General features: G+C 39.2%; 2 protein-coding genes across 25 annotated transcripts in view; one reads left to right on the forward strand and one right to left on the reverse strand.

Moving 5' to 3' along the window:
* The window catches only part of TASOR2 (transcription activation suppressor family member 2), a 251,539-nt gene that overhangs the window by 71,788 nt on the left and 161,052 nt on the right, over positions 1–18,699 (reverse strand). For 2 of the 23 annotated variants that reach the window (XM_073229410.1, XM_073229406.1), the window contains exon 1: positions 596–1,221. The exons of 19 other annotated variants lie outside the window; for them this stretch is intronic. In XM_073229410.1, coding sequence (XP_073085511.1) covers positions 596–656 — 61 coding nt within the window. In that variant the 5' untranslated portion in view covers positions 657–1,221. Of the gene's footprint in view, positions 1–595; positions 1,222–18,699 lie in introns of those variants that run through there. 2 more of the 23 variants (XM_073229417.1, XM_073229415.1) reach the window with 1 other exon arrangement.
* The window catches only part of LOC140847871 (neuroepithelial cell-transforming gene 1 protein-like), an 89,981-nt gene continuing 79,038 nt past the window's right edge, over positions 7,757–18,699 (forward strand). For both annotated transcript variants that reach the window (XM_073229420.1, XM_073229422.1), the window contains exon 1: positions 7,757–8,431. The gene's annotated coding sequence lies outside the window, so the exon portion shown is untranslated. The remainder of the gene's footprint in view (positions 8,432–18,699) is intronic.

Consider the following 18,699-nt stretch of genomic DNA (forward strand, 5'->3'; position numbering starts at 1 on the left):
TTTTAAAAAAGGAAAGGCCACGCACTGCCATGAAATTTCTACAGAAAGAATCTTGAAGTGCAGACTTCATACAGAACCCTTAGGAAATTATTTAATAGCCAAGCAAAACCAAATGAGTAAAGTTTCAACTAAGTATATAATATCCTGAGGATGAAGCTGTCCTCTGACTAGCGACTCAAAAGAAAAGCTAGACACTCTGCCTCAAAAAGAGGAAGACATGAATTGTAAAGCTCTGTATGAACTGAAATACTGACTTCCTAGGAACAAGACAGGCATGTTAGCAATACTGAGAATGCATACCGGTTGTAAACCTAGTAATCTAAAAACAGCAAAGCAAAATCGATTCTGAAAACCACCAACCCCTCCCACCCCACACTCAAGGCAAAACAGGAAAGACGAATGGGTTAGTCACTTATCATTCAAGAGAAGCAAGCAGTCACTCGTTATTTTTAAGTTACAACGGCGAAGCCCCCAACAGCAACCACAAATGCCCAGGCGCTACACAGTGGACTTAAACCTTGGCGGACTTGGGCTCCTTCTCCAAGGCGTCTACAAAGGTCCACACACCGGGGCGCCCACACCGGGGAAGTTTTACCTGTTCTCTGCGCTGCCGCCGCCCTGGAGACCTTGCGATTATTGCTCAGTTTTTTGCCCATGCTTGTAGATGTAGTCCGGTCCTCCACACATGTGCTGCCTTTCTCTCGGTCCCTCGCAGCCAAATGTGACAAGATATCTTCGTACCTTGCTAACTAGCCGCAGTCTGTGCAGCCTTCCCGGATAGGAAGCCCCCGAGTCGCCTCTTGTCGGGACTTCCCTCCTCACCGGTCTCAGGTGGGCGCCCTCGACCCGGGTCTGCAGAGGCTCGTCAGAAGCGCGCGGGACCCTCCACGTCGCACTCCGTCCTTTCTCCCGGCCTTAGCGCCAGCGGCGCGAGGAGCGCAGCCCGGGCCGGAACGGGCCGCTAGGCGCCGGCGGGATGGTCTCGGGGCTGGCGTCCAGGCTCTGAAACCGCAGGCCCCTCCGCGCTCTTCAGCCAGGACACGTCCTGGCTGAGGAAGAAGCGGTCCTGGAGACGCCCCGCAGCCTGAGGAAACGTGACTGCTTTCTCAGGGACGGACGCTGAAAACCGGAAGTAAAACCCGTAGCCTCAGGAAGAGGAGAATGGGGAAAAAAGAAGAGAAAGTGAAAACTGAGACTGGCGGTCCCCGAGGAGGCAGTAGCCAATCACTAAGGAGAAGCGAATGCGCAAGCGCGGGCTGAGTAGCTGCCCAGCAGCGCTCCTCTCGCCTCTCTGCGCAGACCCGAGGCCCCAGCGGGCCCTGGGATTGGAGGACGAAGACTGGGTTGGAGGTGTGGGCGGGACAGGGACAGGAGTCGCCAAGAGTTGGCCGGCGCCGGATGTGGAAGCCGCGCAGGGGAAGATGGGCGGAGCAGCCACCACGGGCCCACACGTGCTTTATGGGCTCTTTAAGCTCGGACGGCCTTGTCCGGCTTTGCGTCTGCATCTGCAGCTGGCACGGTGACATGTTTTGTTTCGTCCCAAAGCGACCTTTACAAAATCTTGTAATTTAGTAAATATTAATAGCCAGTTATTTAACCAGAAACAAGAGTTTATATGGGAATAGGGGAGGAATTCCAATTCAACAATGTAAAGTATGGTGAACCATGGGCAAATCCAAGAACAAAGGAGGAAACTGGGAGCGGTTGTTTAGAGCGAAAGTCCAGTCCATTGGAGGAGTTACGGTTTGGGGTTGTGCCTGGGCCGTGAGAAAATTTCCCTTCTCCTCTGGGATAGGTAAAAGAAGCTTTGTGGTTCATGAAGGAGAACCCTCCCTTACTGCTTCCAGACTCCGTTTGAATTGTTTCCTTTATCCATTTTTACACGTCAGCATTTGTTTATGTGCTCGTTTCCTAGGAAACACCTTTAGGAAGTTTTAATCCATGTAGAGTTAGGGTACCACAAACAATAATACCAAGAAGAGATAGTAAGTACCTGCAGACAGTGAGCCAGGCACTGTGCTACATGGTGGGAATAGGTTTATTCATTCAATAGCACCTTTTACTGTTTACTGTAGACAGACGCTGAAGTAGACACTAGGATTATAGTCGTGAACAAGCTAGACTAGGACCCTGCATATAATGCAATTTATTCTAAAGGTGATGACAAACAGTAACAAGGAAACCACCACCACAACAACAAAAATAGAATTTCATTTTTAACAATACCACTGTGAAAAGCTGGAAATGTTGGGAGAGTGGGATTAGAGACTGTAGGTCAGGCAGAAGGTGCAGAGCTAACAAGGTCTCACTGGATAAGGGACATTTAAAGTAAAACGTCAGTAATGAGAACAAAACAAACGAGTCCATAGGAAATGCGGAGGAAGAGCTTTCCAAGCAGAACGCAAAATGAGTACAAAGTTCCTATAGATATGAAATTGTTATTCAATAACTAAGGTTGGTTGTGAAAGCAGAAAATACCGTAAGAGATATGTTTAAAGTACATAAAACCAGAACGTGTAACTCCCTAATTTGCCTCAAAATAAATATTCATGAAACCACCACCCTGGTCAAGAAACGGCATTGCCAAAATTCCAGAAGCTCCCGCTTGAGTCATCTCCAATCAGTATCCTCCTCTCTTCCTTACCACCAAACCTAACCATTAACCTAACTTCCATGGTGAAATTTTCCTTACTTTTCTTCGTAAGGTTTTCTGCCTAAATATGGATCCTTAAGCTTTGTCATCATGTTTTGCCTGTGGTTTGAACTTAATATAAGTTGAACGCTTTTGTGCCCAGTTCTTTGGAGTTACACTGTTTGTGAAACTCATGTTTATATGTGTACTTATTCTTCCATTTTCATTAGATATATGTAGATGTAGCACATTTTCTTTATCCATTGAATTGTTGATAGATATTTACATTATTTTCAGTTCCTGGCTAACAAGAATATTGCTGCTTGAACAGTCTTATTTACATCTTTTGGTACACATGTGCATCATTTCTGGTGAGTGTATCCCATGTTGTACATGATAATTTAGATTTTTGTTTCAGGTAATATTAATTCCTTCCCCTTCCATGGTTGGCCAAGTTGGTTGGTTCCAAGTTTGCTTGTCTGCTTCATTGATACTGATCTTGGTCATGTGAATTCTTTTGGCTGATAGCATATTAGCAGACATGACATGAGTCTTAAATGTGCTCATGTACTTTGATGTGGCTCGTGAGCTCAGATGATGGACACGAGGAAACTATGTCATGTAGCCTTTGTCCCTTCAGCCTGGGCCCTCAGAATGAACATGTGCGAGGCAGATTTGAATCCAATCTGCAGAATCTCAGACATCCCGAAGATCGATAAACATAAGAATCAATGCTGTTGTCATAAACCTCTGGGTTTGTGGCTTGATTATTATGCAGCATTGTGGCAGTAAAGAAGACATATGTTCAACTTTAATAGATAATGGCAAACTTTTTGCAAATTGGTTTTACTGCATTACATTTTCAAAAGCAATGTATGAGAATTCTAGTTATTCTACATCTCTGCTAACACTTTTTAATTTTAGTTATTCTGGCCAGTGTATTATGGTTTGATTGTTACTTGCCTCCAACTTTGTTCTTTTTCAAATAAGTTTTGGCTATTCTAAGTCTTGAATTTCTGTATAAATTTTAGAATCAGCTTATTTTTACCTCAAAAAAGGCTGCTAGGATTTTGTTTGGGATTGTGTTCAAAAGTAGATCAATTTGAGGAGAATTAATATACTAATATTCCATCCTCAAATCCATGAACATGTTATCTCCATTTAGGTCTTACAGAATTTCTCTGAGCAGTATTTATAGTTTTAAGTATACAGATCTTGTATAGATTTTGTTAAGTTTATCCCATTTTTTTACAGTTCTTAGAATTTTAAATGTAAAATGGTTTGTTATTGGTATATAGAAATAAAATAGTAATACAGAAATAAAATAATTTTTCTGTATTAACCTTGTATTTGAAACTTGCTAGACCCACAAATAAGATCTAATAGCTAGTTGTTTGTGTGTGTATCCTTTTTTTTCTTTTCCTTTTTTATTAAGGTATTATTGATATACAGTCTTATGAAGGTTTCACATGAGCAACATTATGGTACATTCACCCATATTATCAAGTCCCCCCCACATACCCCATTGCAGTCACTGTCCCATCAGCATAGTAAGATGCTATAGAGTGATTATTTGTCTTCTCTGTGCTATACTGCTTTCCTCGTGCCCCTCCTACATTTTGTGTGCTGATCATAATACTCCTTAATCTCCTTCTCCCTCCCTCCCCACCCACCCTTTCCCACCCCTTCCCTTTGGTAACCACTAGTGCCTTCTTGGAGTCTGTGAGTCTACTGCTCTTTTGTTCATATAGTTTTTCTTTGTTCTTATAATCCACAAATGAGTGAGATCATTTGGTACTTGTCTTTCTCCACCTGGCTTATTTCACTGATCGTAATACCCTCTAGCTCGACCCATGTTGTTGCAAATGGTAGGATTTGTTTTCTTCTTATGGCTGAATAACATTCCATTGTGTATATGTACCACACCTCGTTTATCCATTCATCTACTGATGGACACTTGGGTTACTTCCATGTCTTGCCTGTTGTAAATAGTGCTGCCATAAACATTGGGGTGCATATATCTTTTTGAATCTGGGATCTTATTTTCTTTGGGGAAATTCCTAGGAATGGAATTCCTGGGTCAAATGGTATTTCTATTTTGAGCATTTTGAGGAACCTCCATATTGCTTACCACAATGGTTGAACAAATTTACATTCCTACCAACAGTTTAGGAGGGTTCCCCTTTCTCCACACCCATGCCAGCATTTGTTCTTCCTTTTCTTTTGGATGTTGGCCATCCTAACTGTTGTGAGGTGGTATCTCATTGTGGTTTTAATTTGCATTTTCCTGATAATTAGCAATGTGGAGCATCTTTTCATGTGCCTGAATTTCTTCTTTGGAGAAATGTCTGTTCAGATACCTCACCCATTTTTTAATCCGGTTATTTGCTTTTTGGGTGTGGAGGCATGTGAGTTCTTTATAGATTATGGATGTTAACCCTTTATCAGATATGTCATTTACAAATATATTCTCCCATACTGTAGGATGCCTTTTTGTCCTACTGATGTTCTACTGGTGTCCTTTGCTGTACAGAAGCTTTTTAGTTTGATGTAGTACCATTTGTTCATTTTTGCTTTTGTTTTCCTTGCCCGAGGGGATGTGTTCAGGGAAAAGTTGCCCATGTTTATATTCAAGAGATAGGTGCCTATGTCTGCTTCTAAGAGTTTTATGGTTTCATGACTTACATTCAGGTCTTTGATACATTTCAAGTTTATTTTTGTGTATGGAGTTAGACAATAACCCAGTTTCATTCTCTTGTATGTAGCTGTCCAGTTTTGCCAACACCAGTTGTTGAAGAGGCTGTCATTCTGTGTTGTATATTCATAGCTCCTTTATCATATATTAATTGACCATATATGCTTGGGTTTATATCTGGAGGCTCTATTCTATTCATTGATCTATGGGTCTGTTCTTGTACTAGTACAAAATTGTCTTGATTACCGTGGCTTTGTAGTAGAGCTTGAAGTTGTGGAGTGTAATCCCCCCGCTTTATTCTTTCTTCTCAGGATTGCTTTGACTATTTGAGGTCTTTTATGGTTCCATATGAATTTTAGAACGATTTGTTCTAGTTCATTGAAGAATGCTGTTGGTATTTTGATAGGGACTGCATTGAATCTGTAGATTGCTTTAGGCAGGCCAGGCATTTTGACAATATTAATTCTTCCTATCCATGATCATGGGATGTATTTCCTTTTATTGGTGTCTTCTTTCTCTTAGTGTCTTATAATTTTCAGGGTCTAGGTCTTTCACCTCCTTGGTTAGGTTTATTCCTAGGTATTTTATTCTTTTACAGACAATTGTAAATGGAATTGCTTTCCTGATTTCTCTCTGTTAGTTCATCATTTGTGTGTATTCTTTATGATTTTGTAAGACAAACATTTTGACTGCAAACAAAGTTATTTTTTTATTTCCAATCTGTTTTTCCTTACTGCATTGTTCAAAGTTTCTAGTGCAATGATGACTAGAAGAGGTGAGAAGAAATATCTTATCACTGACCTATGGGAAAAGCAGTCTTTCAGCATTAAGTATGTTAGCTTTGGTGTTTTGTGTCCTTTTAAGATTAAGGTTTTCCCTTTAACTCCTAATTTTTGAGAACTCATCATAAATGAGTATTGAATTTTGTTTGCATCTATTGAGAACATATAATTTTTCTTTTTTAGTCTACTAATATGGTGAGTTACATTAACTTCTTTTAAAATATTGGGCTAACTGTGAGCTCCTGAGATAAAGCCCATTTAATTAGAATGTGCTATCCTTTTATATGTTGGTCGACATGACTTGTAGATATTTTGTTTAAGATTTTGGCATTTATGTTCATGAGGGAGATTGATCTATAGTTTACTTTTCTTGTATTATCTTAGTTTTGTTACTAGAATAACTCTAGCTTCATGGAATGACTTGGTAAGTATTCCTTCCTCTTTTAATTTCCAAAAATACTTTGATTAAAATTGGTAATAGTTCTGCCAAAAGTGTTCAATGGAATTAACCAGTGAAGTCATCAGGCCTGTATTTTCTTTATAGGGAGTTTTCAAGTACAGATTTTATTTCTTTACTATTAATAGATGTGTGAGAATTCTAGCTATTATTTTAGAGTCACTAAGAACATCTATTTCAGAGGAAAAGAGCTCTACCAATGCCACTTTTACAGCAGGATAACTGCAAGCACACCCAAAGCTGTGCCTACCTGAGAAGCAGAAACAAGCTCAACACTATGTGTATGGGGAAACAGATGTCACTGAAATAATTCAACTAAACAAATAAATAAGCAAATGAGAGCAACAAACCCTGAATGAAGGAGGGGAGACAAGCACACAAAGTTGGAGCAATTTCTTAGCTAAAATGTAGCAGTTTCCAACCAAAAATTATGAGAATGAAAGGAAATATATGACCTAAAAAAAAAAAACAGGCAAAACTATCACAAGAGAACTATAGATTAATACCTCCTGTAAATACTAATGCAAAAATCCTCATCACAATACTAGGCAAGCTAACTCCTGCAACATACAACAAGAATTACACACCATGAACAAGTGGGATATATCCCAGAAATACAAGGTTGATTTAACATTTAAAAAATCTAATAATCAAATCAAAAGAACAGAAAACAAAAATAGCATAATTCTTTCAAAAGACACAGGAATAATATTTGACAAAATCTACCATGTTGTCCTGATTTAAAAAAAAAAGAAACCATTCAATAAATTAGAAACAGAAGAGATCTTCTTCAGCTTGATAAAGGGTATCTACAGAAGACATCATTCTCAAAAATGAAAGATTGTAACTGGACAGAACATATTCAGTCCAGTAAACAATTTAAGAAATGTCAGTTTAATAGTTTTGCTCAGTGAACTGTGCTAATACTAGTTCCAGGAGAACCTTTTTAATTTATAAAGTATTTCAATGCAAATTATCCAGGCACAAAGTCAAAACTTTCATCAGTGCAGCCTAATTAATCATTTGCAAAACTTAGCAATATTCAACATTGTAAAAAAAAAAAGAAGTGCTAAAGAACTAATCCAAAAGTGATGTCCTTAATTTCAGAAGATCCCCTGTTCCAAGTGTAGAAATCTTGATAATACTGTTTTTTATTTTTCTTAAAAATGAAGAAAAAAAATTACTGGCTCTGTTTCCCCTTGATATCAGGATACAACAAGGTCTCGTTTATTCTTTTAACATGGAAATAGAGGTTCTAGTCAAGTCAATTAAGAAAGAAAAGAAATTGAAGACATCTAGATTAAAAAAGAGGTAATCCTGTATTTTCAGATAACATAATCTTATATTCAGAAAATCGTAAGGAATCCAGTGAGAAATAATTGGATGTAATAGATGAGTTCAGACGTGCGCGGGGCGGCGGCCATCTGAGCTACGCGCTGCAGCCTGCCGCTGAGGTGAAGTATTTTTCTCCGGCGTCCGCCCTCGGTACGGCCTCGCAGGAGGCGAGGGACCCCGACGAGGCGCGCGGCCTCAAAGGGCGCTCGCCTAGCGCACGTCCCTATCCGCCGCAGCCTCCAGCACGCGCTCCGGGGTGCCGGCTCTTCATCCGCCGGGGTCGCGACGGCCGCGGCGGGAGGAGGCGCGTCGGCCTGGCTTTTTCTCCTCCCGCCGTGCTCCCCCTTTCAGAAGCCTCCGAAGCAGCCTTTGGGGCTTTCCTCCAGAAGCAAGAGCGTCTCCGTTGTTCTTGTCGCTAGCAGCAGGGCAGCCCCGTCGGTCCCGGTGAGCACTCGGTGGCGTTGCCTATAAGGCCGCGGGTGTCGGTTCGGAAGTCTGAGAGATGCCTAGTGAATAGTGCCTGCTGACAGGTTAGTAACGCCTGTTTCTTAAGGTTGGTGGCATGAGACAAGACTTCCACTACTACTTAAGGAATTGGAACCAACCTGCCCGCTAGGTTCAGATAGTTGTCTTGAAGAGACTTCAGGAACAAGAAATGTGAGAGCAGATTTTACCATAAGACTTCCAGGATGCTGGCCATTGACCTTTCACCTTGTAGTCATATTTCTCAAGATTTTTTCTGTCTTTACAAAGAGGAAATCAGACGGGGAAAGAATTGTGACTGAATGTCTGACAATTTATTCTCAGATCGGGAGATTTGTCTTAGTACCAAATGGTCAGCACCTCAGCAGAATGCTTTGCAGGGGGAAACAGCCAGTGTGGTAGAAATGGACAGAAGCCAGGTTGAAGAGGAACTGTTTAATTTTAGTCATTGTGAAGAATCCTTAAGTGAACACTTATGCTGTAAGACTCACAGGAGAAATTAGATTAGGAGGAAACTTGTGAGTATAATCAGTGTGGAAAAGCCTTCTGAATAACTGCCCTTAATCTATACAAGAAAACCCATACTGGAGAGAAACCTAAGTGTAATCGATGCCAAACAGCCTTTGGCCAAAATCCATATTTGGTTTAAGAGAAATCCTATAAATAAATGCATTGACTGAGAAATGCTTACCTTCTTCCTCACACCTTAGAGAGTTAAGAATTTATGGAGGAGAGAGGCCATATGCTTTTAAGGAGTTTGGAAAACTTTTCCTCATTCTGCAAGCCTTTTTGTATATGTGCAAACTCATAGTAGATAAAACCTAATGAATGTAAAAACTTAAAGAAATCTGTATGTGATCTTCATATCTCACCCAGCATTTAAGAACTCAGGGATTAATGCCTGTGGAATTTAAGAAATTTGAGAAATCATTTCCTTATTCCCCAGATCTTGTTAAACATAAGATTTCATACCAGATAGAAACACTGTAAGGAGTGTAACAAAGAGTGTGTTTCTCAAAACTTAGTTCTCACATGCAAGTTCACACTGAAGGAAAACTGTGTAAGTTTAATGAATGTGAGAAATCCTTCACTGAGTCTTCAGGTCTTCTAAGACACAAGAACTCACTGGAGAAAAGCCTTACAAATGCAAAGAATGGAAAAGCCTTTACTAGTCCCTCACACCTTGCTATACATATGAGAACTCACACTGGTGAGAGGCCTTATCAGTATAAGGAATGTGGGAAAGCCCTTAGTAATTGATTTTCCTTTAAAAGTCATCTGCAAACCTACCCTGTAGTAAAACCCTGTAATTTTTAGCAGTTTGGGAAAGGCTTTATCCAATTTTTGTTTCTTCAGTGTTTAAGGATTTACAGTGTAGAAAGACCTTTGAAGGTAAGGAATATGGGAAAGCATTTAGATACTCCTCAAACCTTAGTCAACATAAAAACGTACTGGAGAGAAGCCATATGGACATAAAATAGGTGGGAGTGCCTTCACTATTTCTTCAGCCTTAGAGTATACATGAGAACTCACACTGGTGAGAGGCCTTATCAATGTAAGGAATATGGAAAGGCTTTACTTGATTCATGTATTTTGTTCAGCATGTAAGAACTCATAGTGGGGAGAAGTCATATATAAAGGGGATGTGGGGAAACCTTTAGTAATTTTTCATGCCTTAATGAATTCATACTGGAGAGAAGCTTATGCTTGCTTGTAAAGAATGTAGGAAAGTTTCAGTACTTTCTCACATTTACTGAACATGCACTAATTGATAGTGGAGGTAACCTTATTGTAAGGAATGTGGGAAGCCTTTAGTTCTGCATTATACTTTAATACTCAGCTGTGTTTCACAGGTGTGAAAAATCTTGTGAATGTAAAAAATGCATGTTTTTTTTAGTTTTTATCCTCCACATTGGGAAAGTATGAAAGCACATACTATAAGAGATCTCATGAAGGAAAGGGTATAGGAAAGCTTTTGATTGTTCTTTGTCATTAGGAAACAGTAAAGAACTATAAATTATAAATGTAAGGAATGTGGAAAACACTATGTTAATTTATTGTACATGTAAAAAGTCATAGGATAAATTCTAATGAATACAGAAACAATGTTTTCAGTAAATTTCATGTATATATTTTATAAATAAATTTTAAAAAATAGATGAGTTCAGCAAGATTGTAGGATGCAAATTATAAAATAACTTTTGTTTTTTAAAATAATTTAATAATTTTTATGTATACAGTTACATGTCACAACCTGAAAATAAAACTAAGAAAACAATTCCATTTATGACACCACCCAAAAGAATAGAATATTTAAACAGAAATTTAGAAAACACAGCTCATTAAAATGAACTTGTTGGATTTCATTTCCCCAGGTCTTCAGTGTTGACGTAAATGTGTTTTAGTAGTGTTGTGTAGCACTTTGCACATTGTATAAGTTGGGTAACAAAAATGGTAAAAAGAAATGACACAATACCCAATTATCTTACTCTGCTTAAGACATTTCTTTAGCTAGTCTTGTTTAGTTTAAAGGTTCGGTAAATACACAAAGACCCAAGCATACAATTTGAGCATGCTTTATTCTACCACTTGTACCCACTTGCACTTTCTAATCTGATAGCCTTATGATCAGGAACCTTTATTTTGGGCTTATACACACCATGATTTGGTTTATCCCTCTTGAATTTGAGATTTCTCAAATTAAGTCTTATGATGATTAGGTCTTTACTCTGCATTATCTCTAGAGAAGGAAAATATTTTAGAATGTATAAATTGTATAATAATTTTGCTGTTATACTCACTACTAATAGTGGATTCATATAGGGCAGTGTTTTTATTTCATTTATTGTAGGCAAAAATAAATTTAGTATACACATACCCCCTAAGTATGTCATAGCACAAAGTTGGCAGCTGGTTATATTTAATTAAGCCCCTTTGAAAAGCACACACAGTCTATATTTTGTTTACACATATCTTTGGTCCTCCCTCTCTCAAATATATATTATGGTAAAACTGGGGTGCACTGTCAATTTTCTGTTTCAGAATGCATTCTAAAGATGCTATAAATAATTACCTTGATGTTTTTAAACAAGATCTTCAGTTCTTGCAACTAACTGTGTTTTTGGAAAGTTATGAAGCAATATTTTTCAAACTTGATGATTCTTGGATATTTAGCTGTTGTCCGCCAAAGAATCATTGTTTCATGTTTTCAAAAATGTACTTTGTGCTAAAGATTCATCATGTTAGTTAATCCTGTGCTTTCAACTCTCACCAGTGTTTTTTACCTGACTGATTTGCCAAGGATTATAGTTTGCTTTAACTTCAGAATATTTTTGTCTTCAATTTTATTTAATTTTGTTTCATTCTATTTTCATAAGACAATGTTTCACCATTGTGATTGGTGCAAACCATTGTAGGTTTCTGTTAGATAGAAAAATGAAATGTTACCAGTAAGCTCAAATAACAGACACTTGACTATCAGTACTGTTAATACATGTATTAGAATATATGTCTAGGAAAAGGTTTCTGTTTCAATTTACGGTCAAGTTACAGCAACTAAATTCTGATATGGATTAAAAGCTCCACATAAATATTTTTCCCCATACATCATGGGTTATAATTTTCCTTTTAGACTTGCAAATTTGTTCTTATGGCATTTAATTTTGTACTGTACAAAATTCCACTTGTACTGTAGAATTATAAGCCTTATGCTCCTAATCTCTACATTTTCCATTTTACGTGATGCAGTTAAGATACAGGTGAAAATTGTGCTCATGACACTTTTCCCATACTTGAGCTGTAGTAGATTAAGTGTACCATGGAAAGCTGAAGGGTTTTACTTTCTCGTTTTTACATAATATGAATTAATATTCAGTAAGGTGTTTATTCAGAATTTTTGTTGCTCGCAATTCCCAGTTAAATGATACATAAATAAATACCTTGGGAAATTGGACAACCCAGATTGTCAAATAAATAAATAAGAAAGATGTAGAAATGTCATTTGAAATCTCCTAAATGAGGCATTAAAACAATTTAAGTGCTAGTTTTTTTTTTTCGGTATCATTAATCTACAATTACATGAAGAACATTATGTTTACTAGGCTCCCCCCTTCACTAAGTCCCCCCCACATACCCCTTCACAGTCACTGTCCGTCAGCGTAGTAAGATGCTGTAAAATCACTACTTGATTTCTCTGTGTTGCACAGCCCTCCCCGTGCCCCACTCACACTACACGTGCTAATCGTAAGGCCCCCTTTCTTTTTCCCCGCCCTTATCCCTCCCTTCCCACCCATCCTTCTCAGTCCCTTTCCCTTTGGTAACTGTTAGTCCATTCTTGGGTTCTGTGATTCTGCTGCTGTTTTGTTCCTTCAGTTTTCCTTTCTTCTTATACTCCACATATGAGTGAAATCATTTGAATCTTGTCTTTCTCCGCCTTGCTTATTTCACTGAGCATAATACACTCTAGCTCCATCCATATTGTTGCAAATGGTAGAATTTGTTTTCTTCTTATGGCTGAGTAATATTCCATTGTGTATCTGTACCACATCTTTTTTATCCATTCATCTACTGATGGACACTTAGGCTGATTCCATTTCTTGGCTATTGTAAATAGTGCAGCAATAAACTTAGGGGTGCATCTGTCTTTTTTCAAACTGGAGTGCTGCATTCTTAGGGTAAATTCCTAAAAGTGGAATTCCTGGGTCAAATAGTATGGCCATTTTGAGCTTTTTGAGGAACCTCCTTACTGCTTTCCACAGTGGTTGAACTAATTTACATTCCCACCAGCAGTGTAGGAGGGTTCCCCTTTCTCCACAACCTCGCCAACATTTGTTGTTCATTGTCTTTTCGATGATGGCGATCCTTACTGGTGTGAGGTGATATCTCATTGTGGTTTTAATTTGCATTTCTCTGATGACAAGTGATATGGAGCATCTTTTCATGTGTCTGTTGGCCATCTGAATTTCTTATTTAGAGAACTGTCTATTCAGCTCCTCTGCCCACTTTTTAATTGGATTACTTGCTTTCTGTTTGTTGAGGTGTGTGAGCTCTTTATATATTTTGGATGTCAACCCGTTATCGGATCTGTCATTCATGAATATATTCTCCCATAATATAGGATACCTTTTTGTTCTGTTGATGGTGTCCTTTGCTGTATAGAAACTTTTCAGCTTGATATAGTCCCACTTGTTCATTTTTGCTTTTCTTTCCCTTGCCCAGGGAGATACGTTCATGAAGAAGTCACTCATGTTTATGTCCATGAGATTTTGGCATATGTTTTTTTCTAAGAGTTTTATGGTTTCATGACTTACATGCAGGTCTTTGATCCATTTTGAATTCACTTTTGTTAATGGGGTTAGACAGTGATCCAGTTTCATTGTCTTACATGTAGATATCCAGTTTTGCCAGCACCATCTGTTGAAGACTGTCATCTCTCCATTATATGTCCATGGCTCCTTTATCATATATTCATTGGCCATATATGTTTGACTTAATGTCTGGAGTCTCTATTCTGTTACACTGGTCTGAGGCTCTGTTCTTGTGCCAGTACCAAATTGTCTTGATTACTATGGCTTTGTAGTAGAGCTTGAAGTTGGGGAGCAAGATTCCCCCCACCACTTTATTCTTCCTTTTCAGGAATGCTTTGGCTATTCAGGGTCTTTGGTGGTTCCATATGAATTTTTGAACTATTTGTTTCAGTTCATTGAAGAATGCTGTTGGTAAATTGATAGAGATTGCATAGAATCCATATATTGCTTTGGGTAGGATGCCATTTTGACAATATTAATTCTTCCTAGCCAGGAGCATGGGATGAGTTTCCATTTGTTAGTGTTCTCTTTAATTTCTCTTAAGAGTGTCTTGTAGTTTTCAGGGTATAGGTCTTTCACTTCCTTGGTTGGGTTTATTCCTAGGTATTTTATTCTTTTTGATGCAATTGTGAATGGAATTGTTTTCCTGATTTCTCTTTCTATTAGTTCATTGTTAGTGTATAGGAAAGGCACAGATTTTTGTGTGTTAATTTTGTATCCTGCACCTTTGCTGAATTCCGATATTAGTTCTAGTAGTTTTGGAGTGGAGTCTTTAAGGGTTTTTTATGTACAATATCATGTCACCTGCAAATAGTGACAGTTTAACATCTTCTTTACCAATCTGTATTCCTTGTATTTCTTTGTTTTGTCTAATTGCTGTGACTAGGACCTCCAGTACTACGTTGAATAACAGTGGGGAGAGTGGGCATCCCTGTCTTGTTCCCAATCTCAGAGGAAAAGCTTTCAGCCTTTTGCTGTTCAGTATGATGTTAGCTGTGGGTTTATCATATATGGCCTTTATTATGTTGAGGTACTTGCCCTTTATGCCCATTTTGTTGAGAGTTTTTATGATGAATGGATGTTGAATTTTGTCGAATGCTTTTTCAGCATCTATGGAGATGATCATGTGGTTTTTGTCCTTCTTTTTGTTGATGTGGCGGATGATGTTGATGGATTTTCGAATGTTGTACTATCCTTGTATTTCTGGGATGAATCCCACGTGATCATGGTGTATGAACTTTTAGATGTATTTTTGAATTCTGTTTGGTAATATTTTGTTGAGTATTTTTGGATCTACATTCATCAGGGATATTGCTCCGTAATTTTCTTTTTTGGTGGGGTCTTTGCCTGGTTTTGGTATAGGGAAATGTTGGCATTATAGAATGAGTTTGGGAGTATTCCCTCCTCTTCTATTTTTTGGAAATGTTTAAGGAGAATGGGTATTATGTCTTCTCTGTATGTCTGATAAAGTTCCAAGGTAAGTCCATCTGGCCTAGGGGTTTTGTTCCTGGGTAGTTTTTTGATTACTGCTTTAATTTCTTTGTTGGTAATTGGTTTGCTTCGATTTTGTGTTTCTTCCTTGGTCAGTCTTGGAAGGTTGTATTTTTCTAAGACGTTGTCCAGCTTGTTAGCATATTGGTTTTCATAGTATTTCATAGTATTCTCAAACAATTTTTTGTATTTGTATGGGGTCAGTCATGATTTTTCCATTCTCATTTCTGATTCTGTTGATGTGTGTTGATTCTCTTTTTCTTCTAATAAGTCTGGCTAGAGACTTGTCTATTTTGTTTATTTTCTTAAAGAACCAGCTCTTGGTTTCATTGATTTTTTTCTATTGTTTTAGTCTTCTCAATTTTTTTTATTTCTTCTCTGAACTTTTTTTCCCCCTTCTGCTGACTTTAGGCCTCATTTCTTCTTCTTTAACCAATTTTGATAATTGTTACGTTAGACTATTCATTTGGGATTGTTCTTCCTTCTTTAAATATGCCTGGATTGCTATATACTTTCCTCTTAAAACTGCTTTTGCTGCATCCCACAGAAGTTGGGGCTTTAATTGTTGTCATTTGTTTCCATATATTGCTGAATCTCCATTTCAGTCTGGCCATTGATCCATTGATTATTTAGGAGCATGTTGTAAAGCCTCCATGTGTTTGTGAGCCTTTTTGCTTTCTTTATACAGTTTATTTCTAGATTTATACTTTTGTGGTCTGAAAAGTTGGTTGGTAGGATTTCAGTTTTTTTTGCATTTACTGAGGCTCTTTTTGTGGCCTAGTATGTTGTCTATTCTGAAGAATGTTCCATGTGCACTTGAGAAGAATGTGCATCCTGTTGCTTTTGGATGTAGAGTTCTATAGATGTCTATTAGGTCTATCTGTCCTAGTGTGTTGTTCAGTGCCTCTGTGTCCTTACTTATTTTCTGTCTGGTGGATCTATCCTTTGGAGTGAGTGGTGTGTTGAAGTCTCCTAAAATGAATGCATTGCATTCTATTTCCTCCTTTAGTTCTGTTAGTATTTGTTTCACATATGCTGGTGCTCCTGTGTTGGGCGCATATATATTTATAATGGTTATATCCTCTTGTTGGACTGACCCCTTTATCATTATGTAATGTCCTTCTTTATTTCTTGTTACTCTCTTTGTTTTGAAGTCTATTTTGTCTGATACTAGTACTGCAACACCTGCTTTCTTCTCCCTGTTGTTTGCATGAAATATCTTTTTCCATCACTTGATTTTTATTCTGTGCATGTCGTTGTGTTTGAGGTGTGTCTCCCGTAAGCAGCATATAGATGGGTCTTGCTTTTTTATCCATTCTTTGTGTCTTTTGATTGGTGCATTCATTCCATTTACATTTAGGGTGATTATTGAAAGATATGTACTTATTGCCATTGCAGGCTTTAGATTCGTGGTTACCATAGGTTCAAGGTTAGCTTCTTTACTACCTTACTGTCTAACTTAACTCATGTATGAGCTATTATAAACACAGTCTGATGATTATTTCTCTCCCTTCTTATTCTCCTCCTCCATTCTTCATATGTTGGGTGTTTTGTTCTGTGCTCTTTTTAGGAGTGCTCCCATCTAGAGCAGTCCCTCTAAGATACCCTGTAGAGGTGGTTTGTGGGAGGCAATTCCCCTCAACTTTTGCTTGTCTGGGAATTGGTTAATCCCTCCTTCATATTTAAATGATAATCGTGCTGGATACAGTATCCTTGGTTCAAGGCCCTTCTGTATCATTGCATTAACTATATCATGCCATTCTCTTCTGGCCTGTAAGGTTTCTGTTGAGAAGTCTGATGATAGCCTGATGGGTTTTCCTTTGTAGATGACCTTTTTTCTCTGGCTGCCTTTAATACTCTGTCCTTGTCCTTGATCTTTGCCATTTTCATTATTATGTGCCTTAGTGTTGTCCTCTTTGGGTCCCTTCTCTAGGGAGCTCTGTGTGCTTCCGTAGTCTGAGCAACTATTTCCTCCCCCAGTTTGGGGAAGTTCTCAGCAATTATTTCTTCAAAGACACTTTCTATCCCTTTTTCTCTCTCTTCTTATGGTACCCCTATAATGTGGATATTGTTCCTTTTGGATTGGTCACACAGTTCTCTTAATATTGTTTCATTCCTGGAGATCACTTTATCTCTCTCTGCGTCAGTTTCTATGCATTCCTGTTCTCTGGTTTCTATTCCATCAATGGCCTCTTGCATCTTATCCATTCTGCTTATAAATCCTTCCAGAGATTGTTTGATTTATGTAATCTTCCTCCGGACATAATCCCTTAGCTCTTGTATATTTCTCTGCAGCTCTGTCAGCATGTTTATGATTTTTATTTTGAATTCTTACAGGGAGACTGGTTAGGTCTGTCTCTGCATATCCTCTCTCAGGGGTTGTCTGAACTATTTTGGACTGGACTAAATTTTTCTGCCTTTTCATGGTGATAGCGGTGGCTCTAGGCAGGTTGTGGGTGTTCAGCTGGGAGAAGAAAGTCCTTTCCTGCTTGCTGGATGCCTTGCCCTTCTCCGCTGTGTGTGTGGTGCCTGGACCAGCCACCGGGTTAATCCCCTAAGCTGCTGTGTGCAGGGTCTCCATCAGAGCAGTGCATAGCCCTGTGTGAAGTGGCAGGCACACCAGGTGCACTCCTCCGCAATAGCGGCGCCCCTTCCGGGTAGCTGTGTGCCAGCAGCGGCCTTTGGGTCTGGCCCGGGTGCCTGTGCATTGGGTTGGGATTCCAGTCAGCTGCTGGGAGTGTGGCTACTCCCTGTGGCACTGCTGCTCCCCTCTGGTGCCTCCACCCCTGGCGCACGCTACCACTCTCCCACTACTGGGCCGGTGTGTCGGGATCTGCGCCAGTTGGTGGAGTGACTTGCAGGCTCCTTACTGCTGTGAGGGGCTTCAGAGCTGTGCTTCTGCCCAGGGGATAAGGGCGCCTAAAGTTTTCTGGGATTCCCAGCTGCTGGCTATGTGTGCCGGGATGACTTCATCCAGCTGAGGTCCCTGTCTCTTTAAGACTTGCAAAAAGCACTCACTTTTCTTTTGTCTCAGGTTTGGCGGTTGCGGGGACCTCCCCACAGGTTTTGCTTTTCCGTTTCTCTAATATGCAGCACCCTGTGCACCTGTGTCTGCGCTCTGGGTGCGGATTTTTGGAGCTGGTTGGTTAGCAGTCCTGGGCTTTCACTCCCTCCCCGTTCTGACGCCTTTCTTCCCACTGGGTTCTGGCGTCGGGGAGCATTCGGGTCCCGCCTGGTCGCAGCTGGTGTCTTACCCCCTTCGTGTGATGTTGAGTTCTCGCAGATGTAGATGCATCCTGGATGTTCTACTGTATCCACTGGTGTCTGTTTTAGGAATAGTTGTATTTAGTGTATTTTCATAAATATATATGTTTTTGGGAGGAAATTTCCACTGAACTACTCACGCCGCCATCTTCCCATGATCCTTGAAGTACAATTTTTATATCATCAGTATCATATGTAACCCTCTGTTATTTAATATAATATTTGTTGTTATGTAAACTGCTGCTTGTTCACCA

This window comes from Manis javanica, chromosome 2 (assembly GCF_040802235.1).
Source record: "Manis javanica isolate MJ-LG chromosome 2, MJ_LKY, whole genome shotgun sequence".
Classification (NCBI taxonomy): Eukaryota; Metazoa; Chordata; class Mammalia; order Pholidota; family Manidae; genus Manis; species Manis javanica.